General features: G+C 43.7%; 1 protein-coding gene across 1 annotated transcript in view; it reads right to left on the bottom strand.

The window, feature by feature from the left end:
• Positions 1 to 19636, bottom strand: part of GRAMD4 (GRAM domain containing 4) — a 53341-nt gene that overhangs the window by 25988 nt on the left and 7717 nt on the right. The window contains exons 2-3 of the mRNA XM_084261436.1: positions 15779 to 15899; positions 590 to 710 (exon numbers count right to left, since the gene is read on the bottom strand). Coding sequence (XP_084117562.1) covers positions 590 to 710; positions 15779 to 15899 — 242 coding nt within the window. The remainder of the gene's footprint in view (positions 1 to 589; positions 711 to 15778; positions 15900 to 19636) is intronic.

Raw genomic sequence — 19636 nt, forward strand, 5'->3', positions numbered from 1 at the left:
TTTGCATTACCAACATGGGCATCCTCAAGGCTGAAAGGTACAAGGAGGTGTGTTTCCATTTGTCACTGCGGTGACAAGGAAGGCTCAAACTCCAGTCTGTCTCGTATATTTAGGGTTGTGCTGAGATACTGGGATGTCCTTGCTGCTGCCAGGACAGGAATAACAAGGACAAGGCAGCCTGGAGATGGTACAGGTTTTTAAGAGGCAAAGCATATGCAATGGCACAGCAAAGGCTTTGGCATTCAGCAGCCCACAGTGCACACTGCTAGCTCCAGGCAGGTGAGATCCCAGAGAAAGGGCACCAGAAAAGGTGAAATGAAGAATATCACAATTCAGCAAGTATCAGGACACCTCTGTAACTAGGGCAGTATGTATGGTCAAGTAATTCAGGTGTACGTGGGTGTACAAGAGGTACTTTTACAGGGAAACATAGACAGTTTCTCTCTGAGTTACTGATTCATTTTAATAGAGCCTAGGCTGGAAATGAACGCTTTCACCAGAACTCCGCTGAGATAATCAGAGATCTCAAGTGGCTTTCAGCTTTACAGTGGAGATATTTACCTTACCTTGTTTTAGATATTTCTCTTACCTTGATTTAAGTACTTCATTGACTTTCTGTTCTAGTTCTAATCTCCTCTGCCGTTCCTTTTCTAGCTCCTGCCTTAATGTTTCAGCATTTGTTTCTTCTCTCAGCTTCCTGAGCTCCTCCTCTGTTAATTAAGGGAGAAGAAAAAGATTTAGTTACCCTGAAGTATTTCTATAAGAAAATTAAAGCCTAATTATGACAGATTAGGTGTGGTTTTTAATCTGTGCTATACCAAATATATCCACCAGAAATAAATAAGTAATCAAGGGCTGGAGCAACTTCATGAAAAGCACACAGCTGTATCCTGTGGAAAATGTTTAGCTACAAACGTTAAAGAAAGGAGAAAAACAACTTTAAAGTTTTCTTTTCAAGATGCAATGTATCAAAAATAAGCTCTAGCTATAAGCTACCTTTATCTAAATACAAGGTGACATACCCTTCATTCCCCAAAGAAACATTCATCAGGAAAGGCTGTATTTTGCTAAATTCAATGGTCTTAACATGAATAAACAGTATCTGTTTTCTTCCCCGTGTCTGTGGGTAGGAGAAAGCCAAGCACACTCAGATAAAGTTGTAAGACACCACACAACACCCCACCCATCAATTTCGCTCCCCCTTCCTGTAATTTTATGCAAGTCAGACAGCCTCAATATGAATCTGAGGACCTTATATATTTAAGAACGGGTTATGACAAGAGGAACTAAGTTCAACGGGAAATATTGTCCTAATAGCCCCGTGTAATAATTTATATATAAGTATCTACACATACACATGCATTTACTTATACAGACATATATACACACTCTCAATGCTTTTTTTTTTCCATGAGAACTTAGTATCAACCATTCATAAGGCTTTTTTGTGGCTAACTACCCTTGCTTTTTCATCACTGCCAGTATCCTTGTTCATGACCTTATTTTACTGTAAAGCTACAACGTGGACACTAGCACTAATCCCTTTTCTCAGATCAGTATACAAGAGAGATGAGAAAAAGAAGAAATGGATTTTTTTTTCTTTTCTCTTTAAAAAAAAATAATTACTCGACATTTTGTGACTCTGGGCTGGTTTTTAAACTCAATCTTGAGAGTAAATAATAGAATAGCAGGTGTATTTCAAACCTAAAGCAAACCAGAATAGAAAACAGTTGCTAATTCCACTATCAACACAGACACAGGGGTTCAGACTTTGCTGTTTTACAAGATTTGTACATTATGTTCTACCCTCAAGCAACGTCTTCTGTTTCTTTTCACGTTACCTTGAAAATCTTTGATAATCAGATAATTTCAATATCTGAGCCTCTCTGACTCAAATCATGAGGTGTCTGAGGTCTGAAGCCCCAGTGCAGATATTCAGAAGAACTGATAAAGTCTCCCCACTCTGCTGGAGGGCCTTTGTGCAGTATCTCAGATCATTTTATCCGCTGTGCAAGTTAGGTGGTGGCAAATTATCTGTGTTCCTGCAGTGCTAAGTGGTTTACAGCACAGAGTTAGGAGAGATGGGAAAAAGATACACAAACTGAGAGGACAGTACAACAGGGCAGCTTCCACCGTGAGGCTACAGGTAGGTTGAACTCCACCAAACTGAAAGGAGTGCTGCCACCTCACCACTGATGCTTTCTGAGTGACCCCAGAAAGAAGAGTTGGAGCACAGAAACCAAGTTATCCTCCATCAACTAAACCTGAAATTTACTCCCAAGGGCAGGGACACTTTCGCTGCTGCAGCAGGTATTGTCTCTCCTGTAAGTAAATGGAAAGATATGGACACAAAGGCATACCTATACATGGAGGTGTTCCTAATTATCTGTCCACAAGGAATTCTAAATCCAACAAGAAAACTATGTTTGCAATTAGCTTACCCTACTGTCAAGGCCTCGCCTTGTTCCAGAACAAGAGCATGCACACAGCTGAGGGGAAACATCTGTTGCACTTCAAATGCACTAGAGCTTGTGCAATATGAAGGCATCACAAAAAGTTCCAAAGCTTGATAGGGATGTTATCTTCTCAAGACCATTAATGGGAAAAAAATTCTTCATTAAGCACTGTTTTTTTGAAAGAGGAAGTGACTATGCATTGTGTGTACATAAGAAAACCACAAGTAGTGTAAATTAACCTCAATGTCCTTGAAAGTCTACTCAGATCTTCCAGCTTCCTTAACTCCAATTGCTTTGATTGCACCGCATCTTGTTCTATTAAAAACAAAACAACCCCCCCAGGAACTTGACCACCAGAACAACAAGCAGTGTCAGAGATGTCAAATGAACAAGAACAAGGCAGAACTCCTATAAAACATAACAAAATTTACAGCATCTCATCATTAAGGATTGTCACAGCTTCATGATTCATGGCATTTCCTAACTTTCAAGTACACGACTTCACAATCCACTCCATGAAGACTTCTCTGGCCCCTCCAACTCTCTAAAGCACCTTTTGTTACTACTTTGGCAGCAGTGTGGTCTGGAAATGCAAAACCCCTGTGTTTGGTTAAATACTTTGTTTGCTAAGCAACAGAAACCACAGTGGGGGAAAGAGGGGAGAAGAAACCAGAACAACCCACAACACATTAACATGTTCTTCCTGGCTTTCTTGCCTGAAATAATGTACAAATTAGCCAAGCTGAACTGAATTTACAGAGGACTGTTCTCTAGCTCTGAGGGGTCTTCCTGCAGAATAAGGGAAGTTGGCTAGAAAGAACAGAGGTCACAGACCCGTGAGAAGAGCCTGTAAGAAGATTACACCATGATATCTATCTACTGAACTTTACAGATGAGTATCCTCCTTGACAATGAGAACAGAGTGCTCCTTGGATTTTATCTTCAGACAGGCAAAATTCAAACATCCTCCCCTCTCTGCACCCACACGAAAGGGTCAAGCTTAAGGTCCAAGATTAATCACTTTCCATAATTCCCCTCCCAGATGCATCAATCTCAGCTCCCTGTCTCCTGCTGGGCAAGAAACTGGAAAAAATTAGAGGCTCAGCACATGTCTTAACTGGACATGCAGATGATGTGAGCACCCATAAAGTGACCTGGTTAGCAGGGGAAAATAGCTGAAGAAAACATCTACTGAAACACTGACAGAGAAAATTCAAGCCAGTCTGGGAACCAGGCCTGGTAACCAGAAGCATCTTTGAGAAGTGCAGCTGGCATCTCAGAAGTACACAGCTGGGTACCTAGAAATCAGAAACATCCAGAGATACCAGTGGTAAAGGTAAAAACAAGAACCGTAACAGCAACTTATCATCTGAAAAGGTAAATAAGAGTCTGGAAAAAGCAGAAAACATCCTGAGAAAGTAAGAATTAGTAACTACCATTGGCTGTTCTATCTGCAAGAACAGGAAAACAGTCTGGAAAAATACAGATTGGCCTGAGAGAATAGAAAACATCAACATCTATTGTCTACTCCATGTGAAAAATAGACATTAACAGCATCTACTGGCTGTTAAAGTGGTGGCGTCCTACATCTTATTTCTCTATGACAGAAAAATTACTTAATTTTAGTCCAAAACAAAAGCATCTCTCTCTCTCTCTGAGAACTTCCAGTGCTGAATCATAGAATCATAGCATGGTCTGGGTTGGAAGGGACCCCAAGGATCACAGAGTTCTAACCCCCCTGCCAAAAACAGGGCCAACAGCCTCCAGGCATGATCTAGACAATGTTGTCCAGGGCCCCATCCAACCTGGCTTTGAACACCCCCAGGGCTGGGGAATCCACCATCTCTCTGGGCAGCCTGTTCCAGCACCTCACCACTCTCTCTGTAAAAAACTTCCCCCTAATATCTGAAATAAACCTTCCCTCCTTTAGCTTCAATCCATTCCCCTTGTCCTGCCATTGTCTACCCTTTTAAAAAGTTGATTCCCCTCCTGTTTCTCTGCTCCCTTCAGGTACTGGAAGGCTGCAATGAGGTCCACGTGCTGACTTCTCTTCTCCAGGCTGAACAAGCCCAGCTCCCTCAGCCTCTCTTCATAGTGTAGGTGCTCCATCACGAATCATCTTCGTGTCCCTCCTCTGAACCCTCTCCAACTTTTCCTTTCTTAAACAGGCTCAAGTCTCCACACAACCTTTCTAAAAGATCTTGGACCTTCACCAGGGAGGGTCTGGTTTGTCCTCTCACTTCTGGGACGGTTGGGTCCCCCTTTAGAATTTCCCCTCCCCGATAATCTGGCACCTTCTGAGATCTGTCTAATAAGCTTCATACTGGTATTGTATGTGTGTATCTATGGATATTGCTATTGGAAAGTTTGTTTCACTATTGATAACTTTGTAGTAACCTATAATAACACACACCTACTTAGCTGCTGCCATACTATTAATTGCTGCCAATACCTTATAAGAGCTCCCTATTTTTTTCATACCTATATATATATTAACATTAACAATCACAGCTGTAGTTGCTGGTGGTGACTTTTGTGGTATCTGTATGTTATGGAATCCGATCAACCCAGAGACACCACCGCTATATACGTGCAGGCCAGGTAACTCTTTGGGGCATGACACTGAAAAAATGCTTTAATATCTCTCTAACAAAGTCATCGTGTGTAGAAAAGAGAGAACAACGTGAGAAAAGGCATCAGCAGTGTTTGGACTATGTTAACTTGCAGGAAAGTTGACCCTGGAGGAAAAACCACCATCAGCAATGCGTCTCCCAAGTTACGGAAAAAAATGTATCCATTTCAAGGTTTCTACATTTCAGGTGTTTTTATCCTCTGTCAGGTGTGTGCTGGCTTTGGTTGGGACAGAATTAACTTTCTTCACAGTACCTAGAGTGGGGCTGTGTTTCATTTTCTGCTGAATACGGTGCTGGTAAGAGAGGGATATTTCTGTTACTGCTGAGCAGTGCTTACACACAGCCAAGGGCTTTTCTGCCCCTCACACCACCCCACCAGCGAGTGGGCTGGGGGTGCACAAGGAGATGGGAAGGGACACGGCTGGGACAGCTGACCCCAAATGACCAAAGGGGTAGTCCATACTGTATAACATCATGCCCAGCACATAAAGCTGGGTAAAGAAGGAAGAAGGTGGGGAGGACACACACACATTTGGAGTGATGGTGTTTTCCTTCCCCAGTCACCGTTGCCTGCTTTCCAGGAGACAGTTGAACACCTGCTTGCCCTTAGGAATCAGGGAATGAATTCCTGGGTTTGCTTTGCTTGCCTGCACAGCTTTTGCTTTACCTGTTAAACTGCCATTGTCTCAGCCCATGAGTTTTCTCACTTTTACCCTTCCAATTCTGTCCCCCATCCTGCTGTGGGGGGCGTGAGCAAACAGCTGTATGGGGCTGAACTGTGTGTTAAACCAGAACAAGGGGTAACACAGTGTCACACCTGCACTCAAAGGACTTAATCATTTAAGTTTTCATCAGTTAAATATCACTTAAAGACTTCACAATACAAAAAGTTTAGTTGCTACCACGTAATTGTTAAGAGACAAGCTACCCAGCATTTTGTAGCATCATCATACGTCATCAGCCACTACAGAAATGAAAAATTACAGTTTGCTCCATGGAATACACAAGCTTGTAGGAAATGTTTTGATTAAAAGCGCTGAAGAGAATCTGAACAGCATCTAGAAGAGGATGAAACATCAGGCAGGGAAGGCACGGCAGCAGGTTGGATCTCTAATTCAATACTGCATGTGCAGTAAAGCGGATGTCTCCCTTAATACGGGGATTGGAGGTGGATTAGGGAGTCTCCCAGGAGCTGTTTTACATAATAGCATTCCTTCGTGGGCCAACAGGTACGCTGCAAAATCAAATCCCACCACAGGACAAAATGACCAAAAAAACCCCAAACAAATCTATCTGTCAGAGCACAGCTGGTGACTGTAGGCCGCTGCTTCTAGCTACCAACTCAGTGTAGTGTTACATCTAAGGAGGCAGAATTCAAGACTAGAAATGCCAAAAAGCATACATGTGCTCTGTCATATTTACACAGGGAAACACCAGTACTTAACAAGACAGAAATAACCCTTCTATGTCTCTGTTAATTATGGCAAATCCCCCTACAACCCAAGTATGTTATTTAATTGGTACTAAACGCACCAACTCCCAATCCCACATCATCAAACTGGATCTCGCCAGCAGTGCTGACAAAGCCAGGGATTGGGAGTTTTCTCCGGTGCAGGGCAGCTTCTACCCCTGCCAGACTCCCAACTCCTACAGAAAGCTAGTATTTTAATCTTGTCCCAATTAAACCCCAGGGAAGTGGTCACAGCACCAAGCTTGACCAAGTTCAAGAAGCGCCTGGACAATGAGCTCAGTCCCGTGCTCTGACTTGGCTGGCTCTGCGTGCAGCCAGGAGTTGGACTCAATGATCCTTATGGGTCCCTTCCAACTCAGGATATTCTATGATGCTATGAACTATGACATTACTAATGACATTTCATGAGTCTGAAAACATGTCTGTTGTCCTCATAATAGACACTGAAGAGCTTTTAGTCTGCATCTGAAACACCAGCAGCAAATGGCGGTGCCATGAAAGACAAGGAACAGCTCTACCACCCGTGATAAAACAGAGACATACAAGAACATTGTCTGACCAACAAGCAAGAGATGGAGGAAGAATCCATATCAGAAATCCCTAACCTGTCTTTTTTCCTGCATACAGTTATTTTGCAGTTCATATATCCTCTGGAGACAAGTTCACAATTCATAGCTGTAACTGGAGACGCCTTACTTGTGTACTGTTTGTTACCTGTTCTTCTAACCTCTGAGCCTCCTTCCATGGGGCTTATGTCCTTTTCATCAGTGACTTCAGAACTACAGAGGCTGCCAAAGACTTCCCACAAGTCTATCCAAAAGGCTTCCCATAGAACATTAGCCATAGAACACTGATCACAGACATGCAAGACATGCTATTTCTTTGTGCGACAGGTGTCTGGGAAGGAAAAGGGCTCATCTAAGCCACTGCTCTAGCAGCTCTGCTTTACTAGCTGTGTTTTCCTCTTTAAGTCACTTCTTCAGTTCAGCAACCTTTCATGCTTGGACTTCAACACTTCATTTGGGAAGCACAAACCTCACCTGCTTAGGAGAGCTACTCTTAATGTGTGAAGAAGGAAGAACGTAAAAACCTCCCTTCTCAAGCCCCAAACTCCATGTTGACTGTCTAACCCTTCAGTTGTCTTACACGGTTTGATGGTCATTTCCAGAATGACCAGTTTTCTGCGTCACTCCATAACTTTTACCAGTTAGTGTCATAGCAAAATTCTCCAGATCAAGAGTAAACTTCTGTCATACTTTTTGTATCATTCAACAACTTATTTATTCAGTGGTGAAAAGTCCTAGGTGACAAAAGAAACCCCTGTGTGGAAAAAGAAAAATCAATACCTAAGTGCAAAAAACCAATCCAAATCCAACAACTCACATGATCTGCTACTTCATATGGCTCAAAATGTGTTGTCCACACATTCAGCTACACCACTAATCCTCAATGAATTCTTATTTCCCTTCCTCAAAAACTTATTTTCCTACTATTCCAAAAAGACTAATTCTAAACTCTCTCAATGCGGCCAGAGGAGCCTGTTACAGCACGGGATTCCTACAGGGACACAGCCTCCTTCAGCTGCCTCCACATTCTCCAGCATGGGGTCCTCTGTGGGCTGCAGGTGGGTATCTCCTCCACCATCAACCTCCATGGGCTGCAGGTGAGCAGCCTGCCTCACGATGGTCTTCTCCACAGGCTGCAGGGAAAGTCTGCTCTGGTGGCTGGAACACCTCCTCCTCTTCCTTCTTCACTGACCTTACTGCCTGCAGAGCTGTTCCTCTCACATCTTCTCACTCCTCTCTGGCTGCAATTGCTATTTGTGGTTTTTTTCCTTTTCTTAACTCTGTTATCCCAGAGGTGCTGCCACTGTTCTGATGGGCCAGCGGCAGGTCCATCTTGGAGCTGGCTGGCACTGGCTCTGTCAGACACAGGGGGGGCTTCTAGAGGCAGCTAGAGTCACGCCTGTAGCACCCCAGTACTAAAACCTTGCCATGCAAACCCAACACAGAAGAAAATAATGCTAAAAAACACAGGAAGGTTGTTTTTTTCATTTTTTAACTCAAGTCTATGGATGGGGAGTAAAAGAAAGATACCAAATGCTAATCAAATAAGGGGGGGAGCCCCAAACCAAACAAAAAACAAGTCAACAAAGAAGGAAACCTGAAGGAAGAATTATTCAAGATTTTTGAGGCTTTTTTTTTTTGCATTTGAGAACACCTTTATTTGCCAATTTAATGTTTTTCCTTTGTGGTCAGGCCTCTTGTTTAAGTCTTTTATATAGAAAAAGGGGGAAAAAAAGATTTTGTAATAGTAATATTGGTGTCAAAAAGACAAAAAAGCAGACGTACATTAAAGATTAACTACATTTATTGAGTGCATATCCTAGATCAGCACTTTGGGGGAGTGGATGAATGAAACAGTTAAATATAAACCCCATATTTTTACTCCAGTATTCCTCCAGCTCAGTCTGGTTTACCTGCCCACATCAAAACAAAGAAGAGACCCATCACATTCAGAAACAGTCATGCCAGCTTGCCTTAAAAATCCTTTAACAGAGGTTTGGCAGTTAAACAATCCCTCTTTTTACTTTGTTTATATTTCCATCATTCTGTTGTGCCTCTCCTTGCTCTTTCAAAGGCAGAGCTCCTGCTCCAGTACTTAGAATAAGCACAGATTTTAGGAACCAATTTTTGACTCTCTTTGCATACGCCTACAGGGCCAGAGGCAGCGTGGGCTCTCTCTACATGGATAGGAAATAAGCCAACTCTGATCCAGAAGCAGTGGAGGGAAGGCTGAACCATGATCCTTCCTCAGTGCAATTAACATTCCCCTGGTATGATTTTCCTCACCTGAACAGAAGAGCTTAATGTGAACTGTTCTTCTGTTTCATGTGATGAGACTGATTTACGAAGCACATCATATTCAATAAGATCTTCTTCCTCACTGCAAACGGCTCCAGTCTCCCTTCTCACCACTCCTGCTACATCCCACCTCGAGTGGGAGAGGTTCAAAAGAATTAAGATGTCATTACTATGGTATGCATGAAATAGTTATGTTAACAAGCAATTAGTAGGTTTACAGTAACCTTTTCAGTGGAGCTTTATTGTGTTGTAACAGACACAAGATCACTCCCCCTTCGCTACAGCAAGATTTTCAATTAAGCTTCCTGAAAATATCTGAACTATAATAAAAAGCAGTAACTTACTGAGCCAGATTCCCTTCCCAAAACATTAAGTGGGAAGTTTTCTATTGCTAGATATGCGTTTGCCAGCTTAAAAGTCAGGGAAAGTACTGCTGCTCTGTGAATTTTCAGAATATTCAGAGACTGGAGACACCAGAAGAGTTGCAGAATCCATCTAAAATGAACTGCAAAAATGTTGCCTGTATTGCAGAAACTGTTTTCACTCCCTGTCTTTGGCAGAAGCGAAAGCAGCTATAAACATTTCAGTCTCTGGCTTGGGAATAGAAGCAGGCTCTTCCAAGGCTTTTATGCTACTAAACCAGGAAGGGCAAGTTCCACATGGGGCTCCCAAAATCTCCAGCCTGGTTATACAGAAGGGCCAAGCACAGCAGTGCCAGTTTCCACCCTGCCTGAGCTTTCACACCGGTTCCTCAATTCATGAAGCCAAGTTGGGCACCCAGAAAAAGGCCGAAGTGGGAGCACTCCCCACCCACACAGCACAACGCGTAGGCAGCATCCGGTTGAGGAGCTGAAACAATAAGTCTCTGTCAGCACAGCCCTGCACTGGGGTTAATCAGTCCCACGAAAACGTGGTGTGACAGCACGTGATCCTCCCGGGTTGGGCCCTCCAGCATTCCAGCATCTTCATGCCACTGCTGTTCATGTGCTTTGTCCAATGGAGCAGGGTCTGGCCTGCTGCTGTGCTGGGCTGGAGTCACAGACTTTTCTTCTCCCCTGCCCTGGTCTCAGGAAGCTTGTGCTCTTGGAAGCCAAATCGAGAGTAAGAGCACAACCCACAATTCCCCAAGGAGAGCAGAGTGTTTCAGATGAGAAATAGAAGTCTGAATCCTCCTTTGTCTGTACTGAGGCCTCCTAAGTCCCAGATGAATGCTCTAACCTGCTCATGACTTGCCTCTTCAAGCAATGCTTCCAGGAAAACTGAGCCAGAGCTTTAGAGACATTTGTCTGTCTAGGGAGGCGAGATGTGAACTCAATATACATGGCACACAGTGACAGCATCTCTGGGTATAACCAAAAGGTTTCCTACACCTCCTAAGAAACTCTCCCTAGTTTTTTTAGAAGCCTCTCAATCAGAAGTCAGACCTAGAAAAACTTCAGAACAAAGCAAATGAGAGCGGCTCTGGTGAACAGGCAGCTCTGGTGCAAAGCCTGGACTCACGTCTTTTTCCTGAGGCTTCTCTGGGTACTCAGGGAAAACATTCATGAAGATTTCCCATCAATCACAACATAAGAGGAACTCCAAACGGGACACATGTTGATCTCCCAGGAATGCCCTGTTAATAATGCCTGGGAGTCCAGGATTTTAAGCTGAAATAAAGGAGGCTTAGTGGAAGTAGTAAAAGAGTAGAAGCAGCACAGGATAAGCTCCACTGCCACAAGCAGCCTTGGTGCTCACCAGTGTCAGTATGCTTCAAGAACCTGTGCTGCAGCATCAGGTTCCCTTGGCCAGGCTGGACCACATTAGCAGGGAATGACTACTATGCCCACAGCTGGTATTCGGGTGTCTCAGATGTACACAGCAGCTCTTTACTCTTAGCAGGGTCGTCACCTGCTACACAGATCACCTCTTTATTTCAAGATTTCTGAACCAAAGCTGACTGCAGGCTGCCAGGTGAGTAAGACAACAGCAAAATCGATGTGGTGAAACTATTCCTCTGCTCTTCTCTAGTTCTGCTACCACAGCAGGTGTTTGACCCCCACGTCAGGAGAAATTACACCAAGGGTGTTCTGACACAGTTGGTAATTGGACTCTGACTCAGCTTCATAGTCAATTTGTTGTATACAATTACTACGGCTGTTCAAGCAGGCATTAGTACCTCTGAACAGAACAGGACTTTTAGTACAGGTCTTTTGCCAGTTACAACCACTCCCACACACTTCACCTCTAAGGTTTACCACGTTCTAGCATGCCAGATCTGCCCAAGGATCCTGCATGGTTTTCTAGAGCTTCTACTTTCATGAGGTCTATATTCTGCTTGGTAGCTCTTCTTAAAAAGGGTTGGGTTATTTATATGAAAAAGCAGAAGCCAGAGAACACATTGTGGAGTTGGTCACATACAAGGTTTAAAAAGGCATGTGAAAAGGAAGTGTAGAAAAGCAGAAATTTCAGTGGGAAAGAAACATAACCCCAACTTCTTTTATGATGTTGGTATAAAAAAACCTGAAAACACCAATTTTATAAGCCCACAGAGACTCCTGCCACTGCCTGCTGTACAGAGCAGAATGCAAAACCCTTGTGGGAGAGGTCTTTATTTCCTCCTAAAGCTCTTCATCCTCATGCAGCAGCTGTCTGATTTACCAATTCACTATTAACTCTCTTCCCTCCCTGTCACCTGGTTTGTTTACTCTCAGCTGCTGCTACACCACCTCCTCTTCCCGGAGCTGCTAAAATTAGCAGCACAAAAGGTTGAACATCCTTGAATGAGAATCAGCCGACACATCATGGAAACCATAGCACGTGTGCTTACAAAGCACCTTGCAGCACAAGGGCTGGAGTGCTGATACCTGCAGAACCGCCCCCTGCAAGCAAGCACAGACAGTGACAGGAAGAAAAGCAGAATGTTTACTTGGGTGAGGTGCAGCTCCAGAAGGATAGCACCGACTGTTTTGTTTGTCAAATGCAAGAGCAGCAAGCACCTTTTAATTTCTTGTCTAGATACAACCAGGTTTTGAAATGGAAGCACTAAAGCCACTACCAACCTTAGCATATCCAATCTAACTCCCCCAGCTCAGCAGCTGCCTTTCAACTCTGGCCCCTCAGCTAGCACCAAGGCAGTGTTCACGTGCACCAAGACCAAGGTTATGGTAACACACCAAGTCCTTCAGGAACAGGTGATCCTGATGGCAAGAGCTCAAAGGCAAAGTTTCTCCCCCGTCCACACACGCTCAGAGGCTCACCAAACCGAGCTCTCTGTGCTGTCCATTCGGCAGTCACCCCAGCCTTGCTCTGCAGGAAGCCACCCCGATACTGCAGCCCTGCCAGAGCCAACACGCACCACATGTTCTCAGCATTGCTCTACTAAGGCTCAAGAAGGAGCCATTAGATTATAGAGATTAAGACCATTCCCGCACGGACGAGAAAAGCAACTTTAGCCCTTTCTGCTGGAAGAGTCAGATGATCCCTCCCTTAAGACGTCATTATCCAAGATCCCTTCCTCCGCTGCGCCTCATCCTCCTGTCAGCCTGCAGCTTAAGCCCCTCGCTGGGTTTCCAGTCACATTTTGTTTGCATTTACAGCTGTGCAACTCCCTATGCAATCCCTGTCCCTCACTGCCTCCCCGGGTGTTTACATAACCTCTTTGCTGAGAAAGAGACTCATCTGGCATCCTAGATGAAGACATTTTCCCTGTGCAGATGACTGTTTGTCTCTGGGAGTTCTTTGCTCCAGCTTTACTCTGCAGCTTCTAGAGGCTACAGACAGGTTTGGGATGTGTTCCACTGAAAACACCGGTGAGCCAAACTGCACCGTTTACACGTGCCTACTAATGGCTGGATGGAGCTTCAAGCACACTAGCAGTTTGTTCTTCCTTTGGCCAAGCACTTGTAACTACAACACCACACTGACTTGTAGCTGTGGTGCATATGTGTACATTATACATAACATATAGCTGGGAGAAAATCTCTCCTCTTTAAACCTCCTGGCTAAACCACACACCTATACAAATAACAGGTACAGAAGAGGCAAAAAAAAAAAAATTACAGGATCAGGCTGATGGAGAATAGAAACCAAATACATTAAAAAACAAATTCTTGAAGCTTGAAATATTACCCCCACACACTAGCAGCTGCTTTGGCTTCTGCACACCTAGCTGGAGGAAATGGAGTAAAAGGAAGGGGCAAACAGTTTATGTAAAAATACAATTATAGCAAGGTGTCCTTAGGGAATTCCACAATTAAAATAGTATGCAAATACAGATGAGGGACTAGCCTTCTTAAAACACACCTACTGGAGCAATAGGATTTAAAAAAAATTGAAATAAAAAAATGATGAGGCTTTCTTCCAAGGGCAACTTAAAGTAAACAAGCTACACATTTCAGGAATGCTTTTCTGCTCACCAACAGTTCACTTTTGAGAAGAAAAAAAAAAAAAAAAAGGTAACAAAGCATTTCCAGTATGAAAAAAAAACCCAAAACCATATTAACTCAAAGAGGAGGAAGACAAAAATAGAATAAAGGAGCCATATCCAAAAAGCAAGCTCCTACTTCACTCCAACTGACAAACATAGTTACATATTTCAGTCCAAAATTTTTAATGGGATGCTGTAGGGGAATAAGGGATAAGCTTTACTGCACTTACTTCTCTACCAGTTCATCATTCTTACTCTTGTTACTACACAAAGAGTTACGACCAGTTTGCCAGGACAACACTATAACTGCAACTACAGCAAACCTCAGGCTTTGCTGAAGAGCTCCTGACCTAATGCAAAGGGTTGGAGACAACCAGGACTGACCCAGGCCACCCAGCCAAACTGCCCTGAACTTCCACCCATCTGCCCAAAGTTTACCCTTTGCCTCAAGGTTTGCCTCAAAGGACTGTACAAAGGAAAAACAGCTAAGAGTGACAATGCAGTTGATAAGGTGGTTTTAAAACTACAGCAAGAACCCAAAGACTCACAAATATTCACAAAAATGTCTCCCCCACATAACGTTGCTGTAAGCACATTCTGAGGACTGAGAATGAATTCACCAGCTACAGAAGCATTTGGGAAGCACATCATGCTTTTACAGCAAAAAGCATGTCCTAGTTCAAAACAGAAACCAGTTCTGGGAAGTCCTACTGTTTCTATTACACATCAGAAAATCACAAGTGTCCCACCTAGTTTAAAAAACAATTGGAAACAGGAGCTTAAGCAAGATGTCTTCAGAGATGGAAGGAGAGTATGTGGTAACTCTGTACTTCTCAGTTAAATAAGAATTCAACTAAATCACTGGAACCAGCAAGGCAAGTCAAACAGACCTTTCAGTTTTTGCTTGATATACCCATCATAATACCTCTTCCAGGTATCAGCTAGCTATACATTCTCTCCCAGTCTCCTTTGTGAGATCTCCCTCTCATACACACAGAGGGAAAGAAAAATATCAAAGAAATACTGCCAAATCACAGAATGATAAACAAGTCACAGAAAATTAATTCCAAATCCTTGAGAATATGCTGAAGATAAAACACAAGTCTAATTGTTGGATTATCATCTAGAAATTGAGTAGTACCTATTAGCTTTGTTATTTCTACCCCTTAGAAAATATCTGACAAGCTTTGAACACGTAAAACCAACTTACATTCTGATGCTCAAAAATAATCCATTAAAATGACCAATTTGGGAAGCCACCAAGCAAGAATTCTCACTGAATTATTACAAGAAATCCCTATTTCTATCAAGTGAAAGGGATGCTTGTCTTCCATTTTACTCATTTTAACTCTCTTGTCTTACAAATCAGCAGTTCTCTGATCCGCTGAGACGAAATCCCAAAAGCCTTATGGGTGCCTCTAGCCACACAGACATACACACAAACCCAAACAAGGAACACTTGAAATCTACAGAGACTCTTCCCTGTGTTGGTTAGACCACTTACCCGTAAGTAATACACTGTTAGGAGAGATGTTTCAAGACGTATTACTTGTTGAAACAGCTACCAAGGAAACACATTGGTTGTCCCTTCAGAAATCTCTTCTCTAAAGTTACTACTAGACCAAAAAAAATACCCTACTGCAGCCACATTAAGTTTAATTCCAAAATAACTTGCAGATGTCATCATCAAGACTCAACTAAGCAGCTTTTGTCATGTAGTGAGGTACACAGTGAGGAATGTAATGAGGGAAAAAAATATCCAAGTGACCCAGAAACCCTGGGAAGGCTTTTAAATTCCTCCTGGAGAAGCACCAGCCCATGTGCCACCTGCACTTCAGTACACCTCAACATACTGATGCCAACTTCTGCAGTTCAGAGAAGCCTTATTTCAGCAGGCTGAAGCTATTCCTTTCCACAGAACATTAATGTTACACTGTTGTACTTACGCAAAAAGTGTTTTTCCAGTAAGGCTATTTCCAGGTGACCTTTGATCTCATTCAGTCTGTCAGACTCCGTTCTGTTAAAATCCTGAACTCCCGAAGCCATGATGATGGTCCCTGGACCAGCCTACAAGAAAGCCAGAAGACACTGACAGCTCAGAGGCACTTTTTTGTTGTTGTTTTTCTCCTTTTTGGGTATTTAAACTCATCAATTTACTTCAGGGGCAGTAAAGACACAGTCGTGAGAAACATGCAAGTATCAACAATCCACACACCTCCTATTCAGCATTAAACTACAAAAATAAATGAGTGAAAGCTAATCAAATACACAGCATCTGTCCCATGTGAGTTTACAGAACACAATTCTGCAGACCTCAGGGAGTTACAGAAAACAAAAGATATTCCCCACCCCCCCTTGCCAGTGCTGCTGCATCATCTTTTAGCCTTTCTTCTGACAGCTTACACAGTGTATCTATATTATTCCTCTCCTCTTTCCATTAAATGAGCAATGAATGCAATGTACTTGACAGAATGATGAATCTAGCAGAAGTAATAGTATTTCTAGATATTTACTGAGCTGACAGGAAAAAAACCCCATATTTTAAGTTTTAATATTCATTTGTGGAATGTGTAATCATGAAGACCACAGTATCTCTTCGAGGAAGCCCAGTTACTGCTGAAGGATGTCACTGAGCACCAGAAGTTCATCTTGGTAGGTGAGGAGAGAGAAAGGAGTCAGGAGACTCTGTATCTTGACAGATTTACCAGCACCCCTTGAACAAACCTGGCACTGGAAATACTGCAGAATGCAGGAAATAAAGAGCAATTTGATTAGTTAGGAACAGCAGTGACAACAGTGACAACCACCACCTCCATGAAGCAAGCACAGAAAAACCCCAAGCCCACGCAGCAGAAGGCAGGGGATGCTGCCTTTCTCTCCAAGTGGGCATCTTCAGACAGCACAGGAAGGGATGGGCCAGGGCATCTCCTGGGTGATGCTTGTTCAGGCACTGTCTGCAGTCCCCGCCAGGTACAAAACGTCTGTCAGTGAGAACTGCAGGAGCTTCTCCAACAGCTTGTACTCAAAACCACATTATGGATTACAGAAGCCTACATCTAAGAAATGATCTCAAGACAAAGAGGGATTTATTTACCTATCATAACAATTCCCCCACCCCTTGTTTGAGCCCAAAAACCATACAGGAGCTGTATTGCTTTCAAAAGTCAGCTTGCATGCATTTAACCATGACAGCTTAAATTATATGTATATATAAACTCAACTGATCTACAAGACAGTTAATTAAATGACATTTCCTATGTTTTAGGAAAGATGGACAGAAAGCTCACTGACAGCAAAGCACTTTCACTGTTGGGAATGATTTGTACTTTTAAGATAAAACAGTGTGGAGATACCTATTAAACATCTGTTATCTTGCTTGAGCCGAACAGCTGCTGAGTTTGAGCCTCAGAACATGTCTGTACAGGCAAATTAGCACTTTGTAGGCATTTGCTGCACAGCGTTTACCTGGCACCACCTGGGCTTGCTCGACACAGTGCCAAGCAGAGCTGCTATTTCCAGTCCCAAAAGCAACACACACCCACACAGCGCTCTGCCAACACTGCTGGCTCCGATGAGGAGCAAAAGCCGTCAGCTTACCAGCATCCCTGTGCTGCTTCCCATTTTGGAGCCAGCACAAACCACACCACAGCACAGATGGACAGAGCCCAGGGCAGACCTCACAACGGGAACTGCAGCACAGCATCCTCCTCCCCGCGCCCCACCTGTCCCACTCACACCAGAGGTGCCATGTGCAGTTGCTCCTGCCATTGCTAAAGAGTAAGAGCTGCCTGTTTTCAGTTGGGCATGGGATGGCAATTAAACTCTCTGTTGATTTCTTATCTAGACAGCTAGGTCATATTTATTTACTCTACAAGACTTAGTGTTATCACTTGCCAGACACTTGGAGAGCCCCAAGGAGGAAAGTGTGGCTGAAGCAGCACCCTCACAAGACACTCTAAAGACAGGCAAAAGGGAGGTGTTATTAAAACACAGGCTGCTGCCCAGGTGTTAAAGCATGGCGCTCTATACTGTATATCACATCTGTACAAAAGGACAACCGCTGCTCCCAACACTCTGGGGTTCACATACAGCTGTCTAAAGAAGCAGCACCACTGCTCAACAATAAACAGACCAATAAATAAAATCACATACAAGTCAAAGGGCAAGATGCCATACTCATCAAGAATGCTCCTGGGCTCTGCACATGTTTTGGGTTTGCATGGTAAGGTTCTGGTAGCAGGGAGGCTACAGGGTGACTTCTGTGAGCAGCTGTTAGAAGCTTACCCCAGGTCTGACAGAGCCAAGGCCAGCCAGCTCCAAGAGAGTCCCATCACTGCCCAAGGCTAAGCCCATCAGCAACAGCGGCAGCACCTCCGGAATAACAGAGTTAAGAAAGGGAAAGCAGCCACAAATAGCAATTGCAGCCAGAGAGGAGCGAGAAGATGTGAGAGAAACAACTCTGTAGGCACCAAGGTAAATAAAGAAGGAAGAAGAGGAGGTGTTCCAGGCACCAGAGCAGAGGTTCCCCTGTCGCCCATGGAGAAGACCATCGTGAGGCAGGCTGTCCACCTGCAGCCCATGGAGGTTGATGGTGGAGCAGATACCCACCTGCAGCCCACAGTGGACCCCATGCTGGAGAATGTGGAGGCTCCCAAAGGGGGCTGTGACCTCCTGGGAAGCCCATTCTGTAGCAGGCTTCTGGCAGAACCTGTCACCCTATAAAGAAAGGAGCCCACGCTGGAGCAGTCTGTCCTGAAGGTCTGCACCCTGTGGAAGAGACCCACGCTGGAGCAGCTGGTGAAGAGCTGCAGCCCACGGGAAGGACTCACATTGGAGAAGTTCACAGAGGACTGTCTGTCTACCATGGGAGGGATCCCACTCTGGAGCAGGGGTAGGGTGTGAGTGGGGACAGGAACACAGAGACTGAGTTGAGGGAGGAGAGGAAGAAGAAAGGGGCGAGTAAATATCTAAGCGCATTCAAGTTTTCATCTTCACTGAAGATACTCAAGGTATTTCACCAAGAAATGAGCTGTATTTCAGAAATCCATCTTGAGAACCAGCTCCACTTTTGCTTCTTAGGAGATGGATCAGTCATTACTAAAAGCCCAGGATACCTTGACTGTGCCTCTTAGGAAACAGGGAAAAGCAAAAATGTCTGGGACTGAGCAATACAGGTGAACAGATTTCATTCCTAGTTTCCAAATGTATACATCTGCTAAAGCACTGGACTCAAGAGATCTGAGTGTGGTTAATGAGTTAAACATCAGCAGTTACACATCATTAAACCAACCCCAAAAAGGTTACAATGACCTTCTAAGCTAGAGAAAAAACTGGAGAAGAAAAAATATTTAAAATCCACTAAGTTAAAATGTGAGGCTACTTGGTAAGAATCTAGGAACAAGATAGTGCCATTATCACAGAATCACAGGCTGATCTGGGTTGCAAAGGACTTTGAAGACCATCTAGTTCCAAGCCCCTGCCAGGGATGGGGAAATTATCATGTATTAAAATGGTTCAACCAGTGTAGTAAGATAGACTGATACAATCTTCATGGACAACAAAGCAAATTAGTGAGACCGTAATGTATTAACGAATACAAGTCAGAAGTGCTCAAAAAGCTGAGCATGCCTAGGACAGTGATATGGGAGATATTTATGCAGATGCTTCCTTTGTCCCAGAAGATGTGTTTTTTCATACCAACACACCTCGTTGTATCAAGAGATGTTAACAGGGTAAGAAGATAAGAAACAAGGTCTATACATTTGCTGAAAGGGAACTGTCTGTCTCTTGAGTTTAAGAAGTAC

The sequence above is a fragment of the Gallinula chloropus genome, assembly GCF_964237585.1.
Source record: "Gallinula chloropus genome assembly, chromosome: 1".
NCBI lineage: Eukaryota > Metazoa > Chordata > Aves > Gruiformes > Rallidae > Gallinula > Gallinula chloropus.